Here is a 20,537-nt window from a genome sequence, read left to right on the forward strand (position 1 = left end):
TGTATATTCAAAAAATTGTGTACTCCAATTTGAATGTCCTCATACACATGCTCGACGAGTCTTTTGAGATAAAAAATAACTATAATTTTTTCCTAGTTTCCCCAAAGTGTCCTCCTGATCTTGAAGGCGACGCGACATTATTTTGTGACCTAATTTATTACTCAGACAATTTATTATAAATCTTGTATCTCTCGCTCTCTGTGGTTTTGGAAATTTAGTTCATTTTTATACAAAAAAAACTTACTGCAAATATACGATACAGTATGAGTATAAGTTAGAATATATAAACTTGTATGTTAGGACGAAGGACTTTCAATATTTATATGGTTTGAATTTGAGGAAGAAAATCGAGGAGTTTTGTTCATGAATTATGGGACAACATAAATAAGCTTATCTTTGGCAAAAGTTTGGCTATTTTTGTTGTACGGTACGAATTGAAAAATCAAATCTAAGGTAGAGTATAGAGAGAATGGAATGGTTTAAAATTTCTCGTGCAATTGAATCACAAAGAAATGTTTATTGTATAAATGCAGGAGTCAAGATTCAAGATTCAAGGGCTGCCTAATGAATTATTGATGTTATTTATGATTTGTGTATAGTTATAGTTGGTTTGGATTGTCCAAAGGACTTGTATAATAATTTTTGTGTGAAATGAATGGGAAAGAAAAATTTGTTGTTGTCATTGTTAACAGAATAAGAAGAAGTAAATCTTTAGGAGATTTTGAATTCCAGCATTCTTGAGGGTAAGTATACCCTACCTTCTGTCAGCAACAATTCATTCAGGAATGTTTTAAGTGAAAAAGAGCTTTCTGTTTCCTTTCTTATTGAATATAAATATTTGCTGGCCAAATAAGTTTTTGGCAGTTCAACAAAATACACAAGAGTTGTTTTGTTTTACTTTTTAACTTTATAGAGTTAGTGAAAATCCTTCACAATATTGACTGAAGACAACTGTAAGTTTTGTCAATCTTGTTGAAAGTTTATCAAATCCTTAAAGATTATTTTTTCTTTTGTTTTATTAACTCTTCCATAGAATGTTTAAAGTGTATTATAAGTTGCATCATTTCATCCAATTGCATAAGTATGTCTAGCTTTCATTTCTATGATGTAATCTTCTTTCAATATTACCATAGTAACCTTACAAGTATCTTCTTCCAACAGTTAACATTGAAGAGTGACATTTATCCTTTCTTTTGATTTAAATATCTATCAAAAGGACAACGAGAGAAATAGAGATAAGGATAATCAACGTGAATAGAGTATTGCAGTAAATTGACAAGAAATATGACCGTGCAGATTCATGATGTTCATCGTAATTCTTTGTTTAATTAATCCTTTTCCTATTTCTAAGAAGTATATCCTTTCTGCATTTGACAAAATGGATAAGAGCAAATTTATTTGCTTGAAGTTGAATTTCTAAAGTTTCATTTAAAGAGGTCTTGTTTTCTTTTTTTTTAAGTTTTGTTTTTTGATTATGGAAAGAAATTTAACATAAAATGTTTAGAATTTTTTTTGTAAAAATGGGGAGATGGATAGAAGATGTTTGGATTTTACCAAAAAAACAGCATCCTTACTAGGGTGGGTCAAAAAAATCGAAATTTTTTTTTTTGATTTGGTACTCCGAAAAATCGATTGCTAGACCCCTCTAGAATATACACACCAAATATGAGCTCTTTATATTAATGGGAAGGTCCTCCGCTTTGCAATTTTCCATTTTTACATCAAGCTTCTACTAAAAAAAAATAATTTTTTTATTAATTGACTTTTTAGCAAATTTCTTTTCATATTCTTGTAGGAAATTGAACGCTCTACAAAAAAGGCCTTATAAACTTTTTTCGTTTATCTAACCGTTGAATAGATATTTGAGGTCCAAAAATCGAGAAAATCTTTAAAAATTCGTTTTTTGTTCTTAATTTTGTAACAAATTGAAAAATTATAATGATCAAACGCGCAAGACATATTCTTGTTGAAAATTGATTGCTCCACAAAAAAGGTCTTGTTAACTTTTTTCATTAATCTAACCATTCTAAAGATATTCGAGGTCAAAGTTAAAAAAAAATATAAAAACATTTTATATTTTAAAAAATTTTCTAATTCACTGAAACTTCATTATTTTCAAATTAGCAAGATATATTCTTGTAGAGGCTTAAACGTTCTACAAAAAATTCCTTGGAATGAAATTGATTGCTTTAACCGTTTAGAAGATATTGGTATCCAAAACCAATGCTCACTGATTTCAATAGTTTTCTTATGACCCGTATGCACTGCGATTTGGATACTAATATCTTCTAAACGGTTAAAGCATTCAATTTCATTTCAAGGAATTTTTTGTAGAACGTTTAAGCCCCTACAAGAATATATCTTGCTAATTTGAAAATAATGAAGTTTCAGTGAATTAGAAAATTTTTTAAAATATAAAATGTTTTTATATTTTTTTTTAACTTTGACCTCGAATATCTTTAGAATGGTTAGATTAATGAAAAAAGTTAACAAGACCTTTTTTGTGGAGCAATCAATTTTCAACAAGAATATGTCTTGCGCGTTTGATCATTATAATTTTTCAATTTGTTACAAAATTAAGAACAAAAAACGAATTTTTAAAGATTTTCTCGATTTTTGGACCTCAAATATCTATTCAACGGTTAGATAAACGAAAAAAGTTTATAAGGCCTTTTTTGTAGAGCGTTCAATTTTCTACAAGAATATGAAAAGAAATTTGCTAAAAAGTTAATTAATAAAAAAATTATTTTTTTTTAGTAGAAGCTTGATGTAAAAATGGAAAATTGCAAAGCGGAGGACCTTCCCATAAATATAAAGAGCTCATATTTGGTGTGTATATTCTAGAGGGGTCTAGCAATCGATTTTTCGGAGTACCAATTCAAAAAAAGAATTTCGATTTTTTTGACCCACCCTAATCCTTACTTTACAATTACTGTTTTTTAAAACTTCGACACACGTATGACTAAGGAAATCTAGGTAGGTACTAAACACCTACTACATAGTTTGGCAAAAATTAAACGTTCAATGGCTGTACTTTTTCCATTAATCGTCCTTATTTTTGGACTTAGACCAACCAGGTCTTTTTATTTAATGATTTTTTACTAAACTAAAATGTACCTGCTGTTATGGAAAAAGTTGCTTAGAATTGTTAAAGTTTTTTTTTATGTAAGAAATCATCTTGATTTTCAAATTTTTAAGTACATAAAATAGATACAAAATCTTGAAGTTTGAAAGGAGAATGGGTAATTTTGTTATTTTTTGATGTAGTTAAGTCTTACATACATTGTGCAGAAGTTTTATCCTTCGAACGTTCTTCACAAACCGATAAAATGCATTTTTGCATTTAAAAGTTAATGCAAATTGTCTCAATGTTTAAAATTGAACGTGTATTTTAAGTGCAAGATATGATAATCTGTCATTTTCCCTGAGCCTGAAGACCTTTATCTTGGATATCCAACCAATAGAACCCAAAATATTGGCTTTTTAAAACATCAATTTCGAGTCTATTTTAAGACTTTTTTCTCAATTTTTTATTTGTTTTTTCCTTTTGAAAACTCAAAAACAAAATCTTGAAGTGGTTGGCTTAAAAAAGCTTATATTTTGAGTTCCATTGGATATTCAAGATTGAGGTTTTAAATCATAGAAAAAATGACATAATATCATATTTCTCAATTTAAATAAAATAGTAATTCAATTTGCTCTTCGCATATTGCTCGATGCATTAACAACACTAATATTGCAATATCTTCCATTCCAAATGCAATACAACGAAACGGCCATAGTAAAAATTTTTCCTACGTTATAGTTCTTTCATTTGATACCAATTTCATTACTGGCCGCCAAACGTCCAATATGCCTCTCTTTTGTTTTTAAATCAAAAAAATCTTTCTATATCATTTTGACAACGACTTTAGTTTCTTGTAGGTGTATAATAGATTTAGGCAAAATCCAGATGTAATAGAAAAGACCCTGTTTCTATTACATCCGGATTTTTTCCAACAATATAATTCAATCATTATCCCAAAATCGGATTTTTCAGGGTTACGATTTATTAGAACTACTACAGCGACGATACGTTTTTGAAATATTACCGTTAATGCAAAAAAACGATATTTTGACTGCTCTTGAGTTTATGATTTATTGTACCTAAGCTAAATTTCTAACAAAAATATACTGTTTTGAAAAAGAAAATTCTATCTAAACATTTATTCTGCCCGCCATTTGAATACAAAAATTTTTGCATTTTTGCGCATTATCCATAAAGAAGAAACACGTGAACAATGAATAATTTTCTATCAAAAAACAATAATTTTAATGTAGGCTTGAGGACACAGAAATTATACAAAAAAATTTCTATTATTTTTGCATGTGCATGTGAACAAATAAGATATAAGAAAAACGTTGTAGGTAATACCATTCAATTACGCATAAAGTTGTCTTTCTTTTTGGCAAATTTGAAACTTTAAACGGTTTTTTTTTCTCAAAATATGTTTGTTTTTTTTTTTATTTAAGATAAGTCGTTGTTGCAGCAAATGGGCGATATATTAAAAAAAATATGTTCTTTTCTCCTATTGTGAGTTCCGGGAAAAAGTTTTTAAAAATCTCTTCATATTTTGAATATTTTTTCAGGTGATATGCGATGTAATCCACAGCTCCTTTCTCACAGATATATATTGATGGCAAAGAAGACACTAGTTTAGCAGAAAATGTTAATTCATCTCGAGTGAAATCCGCAATAGTTTTTAAAATTTCTAGGGAACAGATATATTTTGAATGGAAAAAATTTCACGACATGACTGAATCTGAAAAGTTCGCTAGACTTACTTAAACAAATACAAATGCCTTCCACTATAGCAGGCTTTCCCTTAGTACCACATTCAAAAGTCTGACAATTTTTTAAATATTTGAACAACAACAATAACTTGAATGGGCTACCACCCAGTCTTAAGGCTAGAGTTAAATCTATTTACCGATCCTCAGATACTTTTATTTCATTTAGCTTAGAGTATAGTAATTTTTTATTTTAGTTGAAAAACTATTTCAGTCACACTTGAGTTATGAACAACACCAAGCGAGACGAGACGGGATAGCTTTAAGCGCTCGTAAACCTATTCTCTAAGGAATAATAATGACCATTATAAGTGGTATCGACGATTCTTAAGGTATTCTCTAACTCCGAAAAAGACAGCGAAAACTTAAGAGGCGTTAATTACCGCTGATAGAGTACCACCTTTAGAAATGATACTCACTCATTTTCTCTAAGTCTGAAGATCTAGATCAATCCCAGCCGTAAGGATATCTATTTTGAGGTTGTTCCTTCCTCTCCCAGATTTAACGTGAAATTTTCATTTCAAACATCTGCTTTGATTTTTATAGGTAATTTTATATGGGGTATATTCTATTAGACTCGCTGATTGTATCAGAAGGCAAAGCAGTTGATATAAAAATCCTCAAAAATTAGAAATTTTATTTCGCTATTTAGAACTAATTGATGTCCATTTACTTTGTATACACGATATACCCTAATGTATGTACAATTTTGTTGTAAGGTTATATACCCTAGTTTCTTTTTAAACAAATAATAGGTCTGTTTGGGTACTGCCTAAAACAGAAATATTTCTACTTTTTTGGGTACTCTTGAATGGTGTAGTTTTGTACATTATTTTTGACAAAAATAGAAATATTTCTGTTTTAGACAGTACCCAAACAGACCTAATTTGTTGATTTGAGTACTTTCATTTGTTGATTTTATCCGTTAATTAAATAACTACTGAGTTGTAGATTATTTATTAAAGTACGACTTCTAACAATTAAAGCAATGAAAACTGAAAACCTTTGCTTAATTAAAACAAACATTCTTTTTCCTAGTTACACGATTGAGCAATTGATTGTACCGCCAAGGGACAGCTTATCGGATCGACCTATTTTCTATAATCCGAAAACTCATACCACGCTCTTTTAAAATTAAATGCAAAACCATTTCGCTAATTGACCCCTATCTTGATCTGTCCGGTCCGGTCAGCTTGTTATTGTGAGCCTCAAACGCTACTTTCCAGTGCCCACCAATAATAATTGAGTGTACATAAATACTCACCAACTGATGTCACAATGAAACAATTTGTGTGCCCCCCAAAACACAGAAGTAACGATTATCTCATTATTGAATTCAAATCGAATCGATTTCATATTGAAGAAGATACCTACTTATGGCATATTTGTTTTATTTGAAACATTTGTCACATTCGAATATTTCACACAAAAGTGCAAAAACATTTCCGACTTGAAACGAAAGTCAAATCTCCTGTGTTAAAGATTACACCATCATATCTAATATACATATCGCTGGCTGAGAATTATAGGGTTGTATGTCAACTCACCTTAGTTTTGAGAAAATCGATCTCAAAGTTTTTTAAGGCTGGTTTTTGGATAAAATAGTTACATAGCAGTAAAGTATTGATGCAATCTTATAAAGGACCCTAAAAAAATCATTAAACCATGAAAAAAACATTAATTTCACCACAAAAACGGATTCTATGAACATTTTTAAAAAATGACATAGAACCTTTTTATGAAAATGTTTGTAAAAAAATTTGAAAAAGGTTCTATGTTCAACATAGAACTTTATAGTTATAAAGAGCTTACATGTAAAAAATGGATTTTATATGAAAAAAAAGTGACTTCATCGTGAAATAGGCTTTGATTTAATTTGATTTTATTCAAGTTTTACACATAAAAACATTCAAATTCTATTTTAAATAACAGAAAAAAATACCACAAATCACAATTTCTGCTTCGGTTGAATTAGGTATACAGAAAAAAGACATGCTAAAAACAATTAGAATTTGTATTAAATCAATCGGATTTTTGCATGCTTTTTTGCCAAAAAGACAGTCATCTTAAAACAATCATCTTCTATGGTGCAAAATGTATGCAAAAAAAAAAAAAATTGAAAGTTTGTTTAATGTTTTAATTTTAATTGGAATGCACATAAAATTAGTGAAAAATCATTTCAATCTTAGCAAGTATCTACACTTAAATTTTCTTAAGAAGAAAATTCTTGTTAAAATTTGTTTAAACTTTGATTTTAACAAAGTTTAAACAAATTTTACTTATTTTTATTAGAAATCTTATTAAATTAAGAGGATTGGATTTTAGAGGAGTATCACCTTGATTCTAAGTGCCTTATTTGTCTCCATGTATAACGTAAATTTGCTTCAAGTTAAAAAAAAAAGTTTTATTCGATGAAACTATTAATAGAAAATAAACTAATATAATTGTAAAGATGAATAACGAAGAGTTCACTTCGGTTAATAGAGTAAAATCTTGACCTTTGAAAAAAAATACTCAATTTTCCAACTAAATACAACTAAAATTTAGTTAATTTTTTGTTTAATATTTTTGTTTTTTTTGGTACTAAGGTGAAAGCTGAATCTCGTTTGCAGTTGCTTTATCCTAGTATATCTTGTCATCGGAATTAGGTTTGTCCGAAGGTACCTTGGTACTTTTTGAGTTTTGACTTCTTTTGTTTTAAGTTAAGGAGTCTAAGTGTTTCTTTAACTTTTGGTTTATTAACACGAACTATGAAATTCCCAACCTCGATTATGAAAAAAAAGGTTTCAAAAAATCATTACTCTAATTTAATTATGATGTAAGAATATCTGGGTTAGGTAACCCGATTGAATTATTGCAAAAGTTAAGGTTGGATAGTACCTACATATTTTATTATTAAAAAGTTAAACAGTCACCGACTAGCCATCGAACCGAAAGCATCGTTCGTAGTCTCTTGTGTGATTTTTATTTTGTGCTACTTTGCGCAAACCGGTATCTCCCGTTATACCACATTTCTCTTATCGAATAACAATCATTTTCGTTTTCTCTTTTGCTTGAAAAGAAAAATACACGTGTGAGTGCTATCTAACGTCTTTAAAATGCCTGGTCCCGCGGGGCTAGGTGGATCCCGTTACAGGCATTTGCCGCTTGATGTGGATTCATCCTTTTCCCAACCCAATAAAAAACATAAATCCAATATAACCCCAACTCCTTTATATACTTACCCCGAACTTCCAACTTCAACAAACACAAAAAATCCCAAATTTATAGTGATCTCTCCCAAATCAAATGAAAAGCCCATATCGTCCCTCAATCCTTTCCTATTAAAAAAATCAATTGACAATATATCCAAAGAATATGATCAAATTTCTCAATTGCGTGACGGCAACCTTCTTGTCTTAGTTAAAACAGAAAAAATTGCGGAAACATTCCTTAAAGTTGACAATCTTGCCAAAACTTGTCCAGTAATTGTAAAATTGCATGACAAACTAAACGAATCAAAGGGCATTGCCTATGCCCCTTGTTTGATCAACACCCCAAAAGACGTAATACTTGAAGAAATGGAATGTCAAGGAGTTAAAGATGTTTATAAATTTACCAAAAACGTGGATGGCAAGCAGAGAGAAACTGGTTTAATTCTCTTTACATTCAACCTCTACTACACCCCGAAAACAGTTGACATTGGCTTTTTTAAAGCAAAAGTCACTGAATACATACCAAATCCAATGCGCTGTCGTAGTTGTCAACTTCTCGGTCACACGAGTAAACGTTGTACTGGTGAAGCAAAATGCGATATTTGCAGTCTCCCCCCGCACACTCCTCAACCTTGCACTAAAACTATGTGTGCAAATTGCTCACAAGCTCACTCGTCTTCTTCTAAGACTTGCCCTGCTTATAAAGAAGCCAAAGAAATCCTAACAATAAAAACCCACAAAAAATGCACAATGGCTGAAGCTAAAAAAATTCATAGAGAACAAAATAACATCCCCGCTCATTTCTCATCCTCATCAGAGTTATTTTCCGAAAAAACAAAGCAAAACGCGGATGATTCAGCAGCACAAATTCTTAATAAAGAAAGTGAACAAAACTCTCATAAGTCTAATCAAACTAACACAGCAAAATCAACTTTAAACTCTGAAAGCACCAAAACTAACAGTACAAATTCCACAATTCATAGCCTTGCCATAAATATACCTCAAAACACCATTATATCCACCACTTCCAATGATTATCATCCAACTTCTCCCAAATTAAACAATTATAAGAAACAAGATCTTAATTTAACTCAAGAACCAAAAATATCCGATCCAACTCCTTTACCTGATTTTTCCAAAATTTCAGAAACAAACCCAAACAACTCTATTACCACACAGCCCGATTCATCTGAAAAATCAAAAACCCACACATCTAATAAACAATCTCAATCCCCTATTTCAAAAGTAACTCAAGCTTTGCTTGAAAAACATAAATACTACGTAGAAAACCCAGACCCACAAGATGTCGATATGCTATAACTACACTAACATCGAACCACTACTTGACTCCGCTGATCGGGAATTGAGTCAGCCGAGCTCTTCAGAGAGCTTGGTTGCCTCAACATCCGAGCCGCGGAGTCAAGAAACTGATCACCCCAATAACGATAACACCAATTTAATACAAAATGACTCAATGTCCACCTACATAACTAAAGAAAAAACCAAAATCCTTCAATGGAATATGAAGGGTTTTATTAATAACTACAATGAGTTGTGTATTCTTATTAAAGAATACATGCCAAGTGTGATTTCTCTTCAAGAAACTCACTGCGCAGCCAATTTCAAACCGAATATACCAAAAATATATGAAGGTTACTTTCATAACTTACCACAAAACGTAACATCAAAACAAGGAATAGCTATTTTAGTAAGAAAAGGTATACCACATAAACTAAAGGTGATTAATTCTCCCATTCTTACACTAGCAGTTGAAATTCAACTCCCATGTAATTTTACCATAATATCGATATATATACATCCTAATCAGTCGTTTTCCATCAATGATCTTGTTAATATAACTGACCAAATAAGCACGCCAGTTATTTTAACTGGCGATGTTAATTCATGGAGCGTTCTCTGGGGCTCCCCCGTAACTAACTGTAGAGGTGCGATCTTAGAAAGGTTTGTATCTTACTCTAACCTCATAATTCTCAATGATGGCTCCCCTACTCATTTTTCCACCCATCAAAGCTTCACACATATAGACATAACCACCTGTTCCCCTACATTGTTTCCAAAAATATCATGGATCGCATTAGAAAATCTTTACAACAGTGATCACTTCCCTATAATAACGACATTAACATCTAGTCAAACACTCGAAAAGTATCGTGTTACTCCCAAGTTTAAAACTGATCTTGCAAACTGGACCGTTTTTCAACACCATATCACACAAAATTTATCGTGCACGAACACTTCCTCAAACATTAATCAAGAGACAGCTCGACTTACTAAAGCGATTAGATTTGCAGCCAACCTCTCAATTCCCCAAAATTCGCCAAAACCTCCAAGTCGGAACGTATCTTGGTGGAATTCAGAGCTCAACTCATTAAAAAAAATAAAAAACAAGGCATGGAAACTTTTCAAAAAATATCCTAACCAGCTTAACCTTCTCGCATTTAAAAAATCAAATGCTAAATTTCGTAGGGAATTAAAAATTTCAAAGGCAAATAAATTTAATGTAATTACATCATCAATAAACCCCACATCTTCTCCCTCTAAAATCTGGCAAGAAATCCGCTGTCTAACAGGTTCTTATACACCGCACTCTATAATGTGTATAGAAGACCAAGGTAAAAAAATCATTACCCCGAGCGAAATAAGTAACGTTTTCGCAAAAACGTGGTCAAATCTCTCCAACGATGAAAACTTTTCTTTGTCTTTCAGAACTAAAAAAATTCAATCACTGAATTCACCTTTTAATACTAATTACCTTTCTTCTCAATCTCTACATATTGAAACACCAATTTCAAAAATCGAGCTCGAAAGCTGCCTCTCCAAATTAAAAGGCAAAACTCCCAGCAGGGATCGGATTTCTTATCCGATGCTGAAAAACCTTCCAACAACAGCTAAATCTAGACTTATACAATTATACAATAACATTCTTGATACTGGTATCATTCCACAAAGTTGGAAGTTAGCAACCATTCTGCCTTTACCAAAACCAAAAAAAATAAACACGAGTGTTAACGAGTACCGTCCAATATCACTTATTCCCTGTGCTTCTAAAGTATTGGAAAAAATTGTTGCGAAACGACTGCTTTGGTTTCTGGAATCCAAAAACCTTTTAAGCCCCAATCAAGTAGCTTTCAAAGCTAACAAAGGCTGTGACGACGCCCTCCTTCACCTCGATTATTATGTTACAAAAGCTCTATCGGCTCGAAACCATGTGACTATCTTGTCACTTGACTTCGAAAAGGCTTTCGATAGAATTGGTATACATCAAGTCTTAAACATAATTAAAGCCTGGGGTATAGGCCCGAAGATTTTTCAGTACATAAAATCTTTTTTGACAAATAGAAAAATTTGTGTCAAAACAAATAATTGCTTTTCTGAATATTACTCTTTACAGAACGGTATCCCCCAAGGGTCTCCACTGTCAGTGGTTCTGTTTCTGATTGCTTTTGATGAAATTAGCTCTATAATATCAAACTATTCACAACTTGATCATTGTATCTATGCCGATGACGTGTACATTTTATGCAGGCATAACAGTCTTGTAGAACAACAAAATATATTCACTAACGTTCTTTCAGACATTTTAACTTGGTCCGATAATTCCGGAGCAAAATTATCTGTAGACAAATGCAAAACATTACATATATGTCGTAAAACATCTTGCAAAAAAAATACTTTTAACTTCAATAATGTAAACATACAAAATGTAAATACGTTAAGTATATTAGGTATTATTTTTAGTGATAGATATAATTTTAAAAACCATTGCATTGAGTTAAAAAAAAGTCTAGCTGCTAGGGCTAACATCGTTAAATACTTATCATGTAGTAAATCTAATGCTCATCTAAACACTCTATGTAACGTTGCAAGATCTCTGGTACTAAGTAAGATTGTCTATGGTATTCTTATCTATGGTAACTCCCCAAAAACAACAATCAACATTATCAAAGCCCCATATCACCAAACAGTTCGTAGATGCTTAAACGCTTTTCCCACCAGTCCTATACGTAATATTATGGCGGAAGCTGGACTTCCTTCAGTCGATGAACGCATTCTTGAAAGCAGAGTTAAACTATATGTAAAACTGTCATTTACACAAGGCTCCATAATAAATGATGATGTTAAATCAATCTTGCAAGCAAAATATCCCAAGCGTATTCCATCAGCTCTATCAATCGCAATAAAAACCGCAAATTCAATGGAACTTCCTGTTGTGAAAAACAGTAAATACTTCCCAATGTTCCCACCTTGGTCTATTCAAAACTCATCTTTTATCATGGATTTGGCAGACTACACAAAGGGTAATACATCCAGCAAAATGTACCGAGCATTATTTCAAGATGTAACAACTTTATTGAAGTCGAATGGTTGGAAATTTGTATACACCGACGGCTCTAAAACCCAATACAGCACATCATTCGCATCAACTTACGAAGATGGTTCATTGCTATCTATAGGTTTATTAGATAATATAGCTTCAATTTTTACCGCCGAAGCATCAGCGATCCTTGAAACCGCAACTATAATGACAAAGCTAAACAACAATTTTGTTATATGCTCAGATAGTCGTGCAGTCCTCAGCGCAATTCTGAATCCAAACAACACAACAGTTATAATTAGTAAAATAAGAGATCTGCTGATAAAACATCAGAATAAATCAAAACTTATGTGGTTGCCTGGACATGTCAGTATTACCGGTAATGTACATGCTGATAAGGCGGCCAATGAGGCTCACTCTGCGCCAGTCAAATCGATCGCCAATATAACCAAACGTGATCTTCTGCGCGAAACCAAAAACAAACTTACACAACAACAACTCACTGATTGGCACAACAACTATCAACACCCATACAAATCAATCAACATCGATATTACCCAACCACCACCTCCAGACAGATGAACACTGTAATGGTCAGACTCCGTATAGGACACACTGCACTCACCCATCAACATCTTCTTAAAAAAACAAACCCACCAACATGCACTCTTTGTCAAACAACAATAGATTTGAAACACATTCTTGGGATAGTTGCATGCAAATCATTGACATCCAACACCAGCATCTACAACGAAACGTCATCAGTAGAAGAGATCTTGAAAAACTTAGATTCTGAGAATATCAAAAAATTATACAAATTTATCAAATCACACAACATTGAAATTTAAACATTTAAAAATATTTTTTTTTTTTCTTTATAAATTATGTAACTATATTATAAAGTACTTTATATAATATTATTTTTTTCATTTAAGAGTCAGAAGCTCTAAGCAGCTAGCACTTGTATATACATTAACATGTAAATTTTAATTTTATGTTAATAAATTATAATAATAATAATAAAAAGTTAAATTGACCTCAACTCCATATGCGTTTCGCCCAGGTATGACAGTGGGCTCATCAGTTAGATGCTGTCATACCCTTACTAAGACGCAAAATTTTGGTCCATGAATACAGACACTTATAAAAATCACAACCTGAATAGACTGTGAATTTTAATATTTTAGGGGAACATGGTTACATTCTTGCACCTAAAAACAATTGCCCGTGGTCAGGCTAAAATTTTGCGTCTTAGTAAGGGTATGACAGCATCTAACTGATGAGCCCACTGTCATACCTGGGCGAAACGCATATGGAGTTGAGGTCAATTTAACTTTTTAATAATAAAAAGTTATTAACTTTTTAATTGAATTATATTCAATCACTCCGCTTAAAAATAAAAATAATTTTTATTTTTATTATTTTTTTTCACTTTGTTTACCTACATATTTTATTTTAAAGAGTACAGAACGAGATACAAAAAATTTTCGCTGTTTAGCAAAAGCCCTGGAGTGAAATCCGCTAACTTTATAGTCGATAGTTGAAAGTCAACTATCGACTATCAAGTTAGCCGATTCCAACCCTGTTGTTCAATATCAGCAAAAACATCAAAAGATCTTTTATTTTTACTTTAGTTAAAAAAAGATCATTTCCATAAGATTTCATTTTGAAAAATTTGCGCAAAAAAGTTCTATGTAACTTGCAATTTGAATAACATAGAACCTTTTTATATTAATACATTTATGTGAAATCATGAAAGTTGTATGTCTTTTTTACCTGTACCGTCGCCATTAATTTTTTTCTATTTTTTGTTTTAATTTTTTCTGAAAGCCGTTGAAATTACGAAAATTTTGGTGTATGAAACTCATTTTTTGTATTTTGTATGAAATACACCCTTATAATTCTCAGCCAGCGATATGTAAGATTCCTTTAATTCCCCCTTGCCGTCAACATAAGTGTGTTCTGTTAGTATTAAAGAAGTAATCTTGAAATTAATTACATGCACCCTGTTGCCTTCCAAAGTGGTTAACTACTAAACTCGTGTTCTCTTCATCATAATCAAGTAAAATTATTATGATGACGATGATGAAGAGAGAAATTGTGGTTTTGAGTGTGTTTGGAAGCGCGCAAAGCAAAGGAACTAAATAAAAACAACTTAAGCTAATTGCCAAGCATCATAATAATAATTATTCCCTCTTTAGTGGGTTACTTAACTGCTTTTAATTGATGTTAAAATAAGTACAAACATGGTTCAAATTTAAATACATATAAAATTTAATGAAGATGATGATTTATTAATTTAACTTACTTAAAACTAAGTACAAGAACTTAAAAACTTATTCATATGTTTTTCATAGGTCTGCCGAATACGTTTCTTTAGAGACATTCCAATTTTGTTGAGATGTCCTTTGATGACATTGCCAAAGAGATCTAAAAATTCTTCAACCTAGAGAAGATGTTTGATAAAAGAATGTTTTTATTTCAAAGAAAAGTTAGAAGACTTACTGTAAAATCTTTTTCTGGTTTTCGATATTTAACAAACATGCATTGAGGAGCATGTTTGGCGTGTTCCTTCCACGGATCATCTGTTGCCTCCCAACCATCAAGAATCTTATCACAGACAAAACAAGCGGCTGTATCAGTTTCTCGCTCATTGCCACACCAATAGAATCCTGCTTCTGCCATCTTAAATTATTATTATTAATTTTATATTTGTATTTTTCTTATTTTAAAACAAATAAAATGAATTCACATACATTTTTGATACTACATGCTTGATCATCGGCAAATGGCCACGATTTGAAACTCTCCAAACGATGTTTTTCGAATATGAAAAGTTTTTCAGCACCTTCAATTTCAATTTCAGCAACCATTATTTTTCAATAAGTTCTTTTTTAATTAATTTATTTAATGAAATGAAACAAATTCTTTTGGAAAAAAATATTTTTGAATTAAAATTTTAGCGTCTTTTGATGGCGGTTTATTTTTTTGTTTGTTTGTTTGTTTGAATTTGACAGCTGACAGCCAAATGACAGATTATGAACAAAAATGTACTAGATTACATGAAAAGATCGACTATAGGGTAAATTTTAAAATGTTTGGTCAGATTGGTGAATTTATTTTAATTATATCGTTTTCAATTGTCCTGGCAAATAAAAAGATGAAATCTATTTTTGTAATTGTGTACGAAATCTGTTCATATAGAATTTTTTTAAAATGAAACAACAACAAATGTTCAGACAAATGTCGAACAGAAGAGTGTGCATGTGCTTGTATGTGTGAAAATCTTGATAAAAATCGAGATTTAAATTTTTGAATCTCAAGCCTGGTACGCTGCTCGCGCTAAATTTTAGCTCCCATACAAATTATCGAAAAATTTTATCTGAGCTAAAATGGATCCCATACAAATTATCGATAACTTGTATGGGAATTTTATCTCAGCTAAAATTTAGCGTGAGCAGCGTACCAGGCTTCAAGCCACAAATAGATCATGAAATCTGAGTTTTTCCACATTTTCCTCCTCTTCACTCCTCTTTAGCTGTCAGATTCACAAATCTGACTCTAATGGACGATAAGCATTAAACAGGCTTTTAAAATTTTAAACGACGTTTTTTGTATGGAACAAACGTCATTTTAGGATGTAAAAACCTGATAAACATTTAAAAGAGTCATAGATCTTGCAAATAGAAAACTCCATTAAAAAACTCCGGAACTTGGTTCCGCAAGATTTAATTCATAACTAAAGCAGCCACTTTTTTGCAAAAAGTGGAATTTTGAAAAAAGCTACAAAAATTGTTCTCGAAACCAAAAAATAAGCAATGGAACGGGGCTAGTGTAGTTGTTGTACTAGATTTCTACTCACAAGTAAACTACCACCTTCAATGGAACAGGGCTAATATGAGCTTGAAAAATTTTCATTTTCGGTAGTGTACTACTAGCATGGTATAAAAAGACAAGGTATGATCATTAGAGCCGCCATCTTACAAAATGGGGTAATAAGGTTTTGACGTTTGGCATTTGGCAAAGTCAAAAGCAACAACAATTTCGAAGACAAATTTGTTTACAACAACAATTTCAATGGGCTGGGCTGTCAAAACCTTAAGTAGCCATAAGTTTTGACAGTTCTCGATACTGAGTTTTTTCTAATGATCATACCTTCTCTTTTTATACCATGTACTACTAGTAGATGTTTTGGTTAATCTAGTACTATCATCTACTCATGCTCTTCTTCCGAAATAGATACGATTTGTATAGAATTCGTTGAAAGTGCATTCCATTGAAAATCGCTAGTAAACTACTAGTAGTTCTTTGCCATGGTATAAGAAAAGAAGGTGTGAACACGCGAAGATAGTCTGTATCGAGAACTTTCAGATGAAAGAAAATAAAAGATATGGCTTCCTAAGTTTTTGACAGTTGCCCCATTGAAATTGTTGTTGTCAACAAATTTGCCTTGGAAATTGTTGTTGCTTTTGACTTTGCCAAATTAAACGTCAAAAACTTATTACTCCATTTTTTAAAATTGTGACTCTAATGATCATACCTTCTCTTTTTATACCATGGTACTTTGCCACCTCCCAAAGGAACAGGGCTATAATTAACTCACAATATTTCCAAGCGAGCATTTTAAAATTATTAGTACAGTAGCCTCTATGCATAATTTTACATAAATTTCTATTTATAAAACATTTTCTTAGCCATTATAGTTATGATAGGGTTGTGTCCAAATAAGTACTAGCTAAATAGGGAAAATTAGTACTTTTTATCACGACAAACAACTCCATTTGTCGATCATATAACTTTATCTGCTTCGAAAATAAAAAAAAAAAAAAACTTTTAAAAAAAATACAAACACGTGAGCAAAAGTTCTCGTACGATGTCACAATTACGATCTAAAACAAAACACGATTCCTTATTTTGTTTTTAGGGCCAGTTGTACAAATATTTAATCCGTGGTTCAGCAACTTTTATCTTCTGAATTCGGTGGTAAAACTGATTTTTAGCACTGGTTCTAGGTCCATATAGGTTGAATAAGCTAAATCCATCCTTGAACCAAGGTTGATCCACTGCTAATCCACCGAAATCGGCGGGTTAAATTCCTGATCCGAGGCTGAACCACGTTTGTACAACTGGACCTTAGTTGATTACAACAATAAAATAAAATATACATACATTAATCATTTCTGTGAAAAAAAAAAAAACAAAATGCATAAAAAGAGAAAGATGAATATAGAAAACACACATGTGTCTACTGCGAGCAAAAGTCCTCGTAAGAATTCATATCAGGAAAATCGTCGCCCTAGTATTGGAGTGCCGTATACGCCAAATTGCATTTTTTGAACTATGTATGCAGTCGTATGTTTTCGAAGTTTCTCTTTTCAAATCTGCTATCCGTTTTTTTCTATCTTTTTTCGTTGCCGAGATATTCACTATTGTTTTGACAAAAACAAGAAATTTTGGCATTTACGTCAAATTTTTCATGCAATGCAAGAAAATTTTGAGAATTGTTTTGACGTACGTTATGTATTTTTTTGACGTACGTGTATATGAATAAAAGAAACTTCTGATTTTCATGGCGTATACGGCAAACTCATTTTGGACAAAAATTTAAATATTTTGAAAACTAAACGAATTGCAGATGTCCAATAACATGTATATAAAAGACAAATTTTAATTATATATCATACTAAAATATCAAAAAATACCAGCGGTTAGTTCTTTCGCAATTATCTTCCGAACATTTAAATGCGATTTTCCAAAAATGTAAAAATGGCGTATACGGCACTGCAATACTAGGGCGACGAAATATCCCCAAAAACACATTTTCTTATTAATTATTTAAGTTTATTACAAATTTATCACTTTTGTTAATAAAATAAAAAAAGAAAGCTGTAAAAGAATTCCGTCAATAAAAAAAAATGTACAAATCATTGCTGTGTTTTCTTTTTGTGACAATGATTTGATGTTCAAATGACATTTAAGAAAAATATATTCTTATTCAGACTTTAAACAACCTAAAAACGCGTTTAGCTTATAAAACCTCTATGCAACGTTGTATAAATTTTATAAATAGCAATTTTCTGTTTAAAGACATTATAAAGAGTATATAATGCTATGCACTGTCTATGATGAGGTTATAAATATCTACGGCTGTAGAAGTTTAAATAAAATTCAATTTCTTTTCTAACTAGGTAAAACGTTAATTGTGTACTAGTTTTCAAAGTTTTCTCTTCATCTAAACTTTGTACTCCAGAAGTATCAATAAGTTTCATTATCTATTTATAAGCTGATGTAAGATGCTTTGGGCCATAAATTCTATTGTTTATTTTCCCAAAAACAAAATATCGCAAAATCAATTTTGCAACAATTATTATCCTATATTCTCCGGTGCATTTGCAATGGAAATAGAAAAGACTTGTTTGAGAACAGAATGTGTCTTGTATTGTTTTTGTTCAAAAGCACACAAAATATCGAGCACTTTTATGAACAATTTCTTGCCGTTAGAGTCGATGCATGTGAAATTCCAGGAGCACTATAATATTTTATAAGGGAAACTTTCCTAATATGCCCGGAATTATACGTTCATCCTCTCAATCACATGCTGCGTGCATTCGCCTCTTAAGTGGGTAACTTTTGTATGTTTCAAGTAGATTCCGATGATGGATGAGGCCGGGCACCACATGTTCTTAGCAAAACGCATAATCCTTGTTGGAATAGTTATTGCCCATTACAGTGCATGTCCCCTATGTTGTAGGATGTCTGCCATATCGCTGGCATCGCGCTGCTGGCGCTGCAGGCTGGTTACCAGTAAAGAAAAGCACTGCCAGGGTGCTATAGAGATTTTCTTGCTAAACAAGAATTATTTGAAGCGCATGGGTTCTCGATGAGTAATTTTATGGCCAGCTAGTTACGGCAAGAATTCATTGTTTAATTTATTTCTTGCCAGAGGGATATACATATATGGTGGATGTAGTGCAAAAGATATGACTGTTACTATATGAGTGTTATACAACTGTTATATGGTACTAAAAACGCTAAATTGAAACTGGAACATGGAATTTTTCTGTTGGGAATTTGCGATGATATCCACCAAAATTGCATTGGAAATACATACAATTTCTCTTGTATTATGTTTCTTGCAAATCAACGACCGTGTGATTGGCAATTTGACAAAACTATACTCTACTTTTTGGTCCTTTTTCACCTCCCAAGAGTCCATAACAAAGCAAACTCAAAAGTCTGGTAGCTTTAATTCTCGCGCTTTGTGAATATATTTTTCGGACGTTTAAAAAACATGAGCTATGAGCTTTCCAACACTAATTTTATTAGTCTGTAAAAGTGTGATGCGGATCATTGAAATCTGATGCTGTAGTATTACGTTTCCAACATTCAACTTTCTTCCTTTGGAAAATGTGGCTTTTGTAGGATAAGGAATGTGATATGAGGGCTCATTAATAGAAATTAATTGAAGATTTATTTCCATTAATTTAATAATGAGTAATCAAGTTTATGTTGAAACCTTTGTTTTAATCGCTAAATCCCTTTTCAGTTTCTTTTCTAATTAAATTGCCCATCATAATATTATTTTCCCAGAGAAAATACTTGACTTTTTATTTCAAGTAAAAAAATTAATAACTCTATTAAAAGCTGCACATTGAAAGGCACAGACAAGTCATAGTAAAATGTATCTTGTGTCATGATTTTTTTGCGTAGGCAGGAATAGGAAAAGCATTTTACCTATGTATATCAACAAAATAGGTAGGTACTATAAAAAAGGCTTACATTATATAATTTTTAATATACAATTTGATTTGCCTTTTACGTAAGGTTATAATTCAATTTCCTCGCGGAGATTATTGTATCTATTCAAATGGAGTGATAAACCCTTTTTTTTTTGCAACTAAACTACATTATGCATCTGTAGCTTTTTGTAACTCTTTGAAATCCATAAATAATCAAAATATGGGTTTTCAAAAGCTAGAAAGTTTCAATGCTTCTATATATGTATAAGAAAAATTATAGCTACACTATAGACACTATAGAGGTAACGTAACATGGATTTGATCTTTTGATTTGAATGGATATGTGTTGCGTTTGAAAGAGATTAGAGATATCTGCATTATTTTAGATTGATTAAAAAAGTTGATGCTATCATCTTAAAAGTCCAAAATGCGTTCGAA

At 31.6% G+C, this 20,537-nt stretch overlaps 2 protein-coding genes across 2 annotated transcripts; one reads left to right on the top strand and one right to left on the bottom strand.

Moving 5' to 3' along the window:
* The first annotated feature begins 7,928 nt into the window (after window positions 1-7,928).
* Window positions 7,929-9,344, top strand: LOC129919247 (uncharacterized). The gene has a single exon (XM_056000102.1). It carries the CDS (start codon window positions 7,929-7,931, stop codon window positions 9,342-9,344), a length of 1,416 nt encoding a protein of 471 aa, XP_055856077.1.
* A 5,266-nt stretch (window positions 9,345-14,610) lies between these two features.
* LOC129919544 (baculoviral IAP repeat-containing protein 5) lies at window positions 14,611-15,346 on the bottom strand. Its single transcript, XM_056000460.1, has 3 exons — window positions 15,117-15,346; window positions 14,866-15,045; window positions 14,611-14,806 (listed from the first exon to the last, which is right to left on the bottom strand). Exons 1-3 carry the CDS (start codon window positions 15,231-15,233, stop codon window positions 14,675-14,677), a joined length of 429 nt encoding a protein of 142 aa, XP_055856435.1. The 5' UTR covers window positions 15,234-15,346; the 3' UTR covers window positions 14,611-14,674.
* Window positions 15,347-20,537: the final 5,191 nt, after the last annotated feature.

Source organism: Episyrphus balteatus, chromosome 4 (genome assembly GCF_945859705.1).
Source record: "Episyrphus balteatus chromosome 4, idEpiBalt1.1, whole genome shotgun sequence".
NCBI lineage: Eukaryota > Metazoa > Arthropoda > Insecta > Diptera > Syrphidae > Episyrphus > Episyrphus balteatus.

Excerpts from the sequence above, each read along its gene's own strand:
- LOC129919247 (XM_056000102.1), top strand. The coding sequence starts at position 7,929 with ATGCCTGGTCCCGCGGGGCTAGGTGGATCCCGTTACAGGCATTTGCCG.
- LOC129919544 (XM_056000460.1), bottom strand. The coding sequence starts at position 15,233 with ATGGTTGCTGAAATTGAAATTGAAGGTGCTGAAAAACTTTTCATATTC. Across the intron at positions 15,046-15,116 it reads AAGCATGTAGTATCAAAAAT|ATGGCAGAAGCAGGATTCTA; the intron begins GTATGTGAATTC and ends TAATAATTTAAG. Across the intron at positions 14,807-14,865 it reads AACCAGAAAAAGATTTTACA|GTTGAAGAATTTTTAGATCT; the intron begins GTAAGTCTTCTA and ends CATCTTCTCTAG.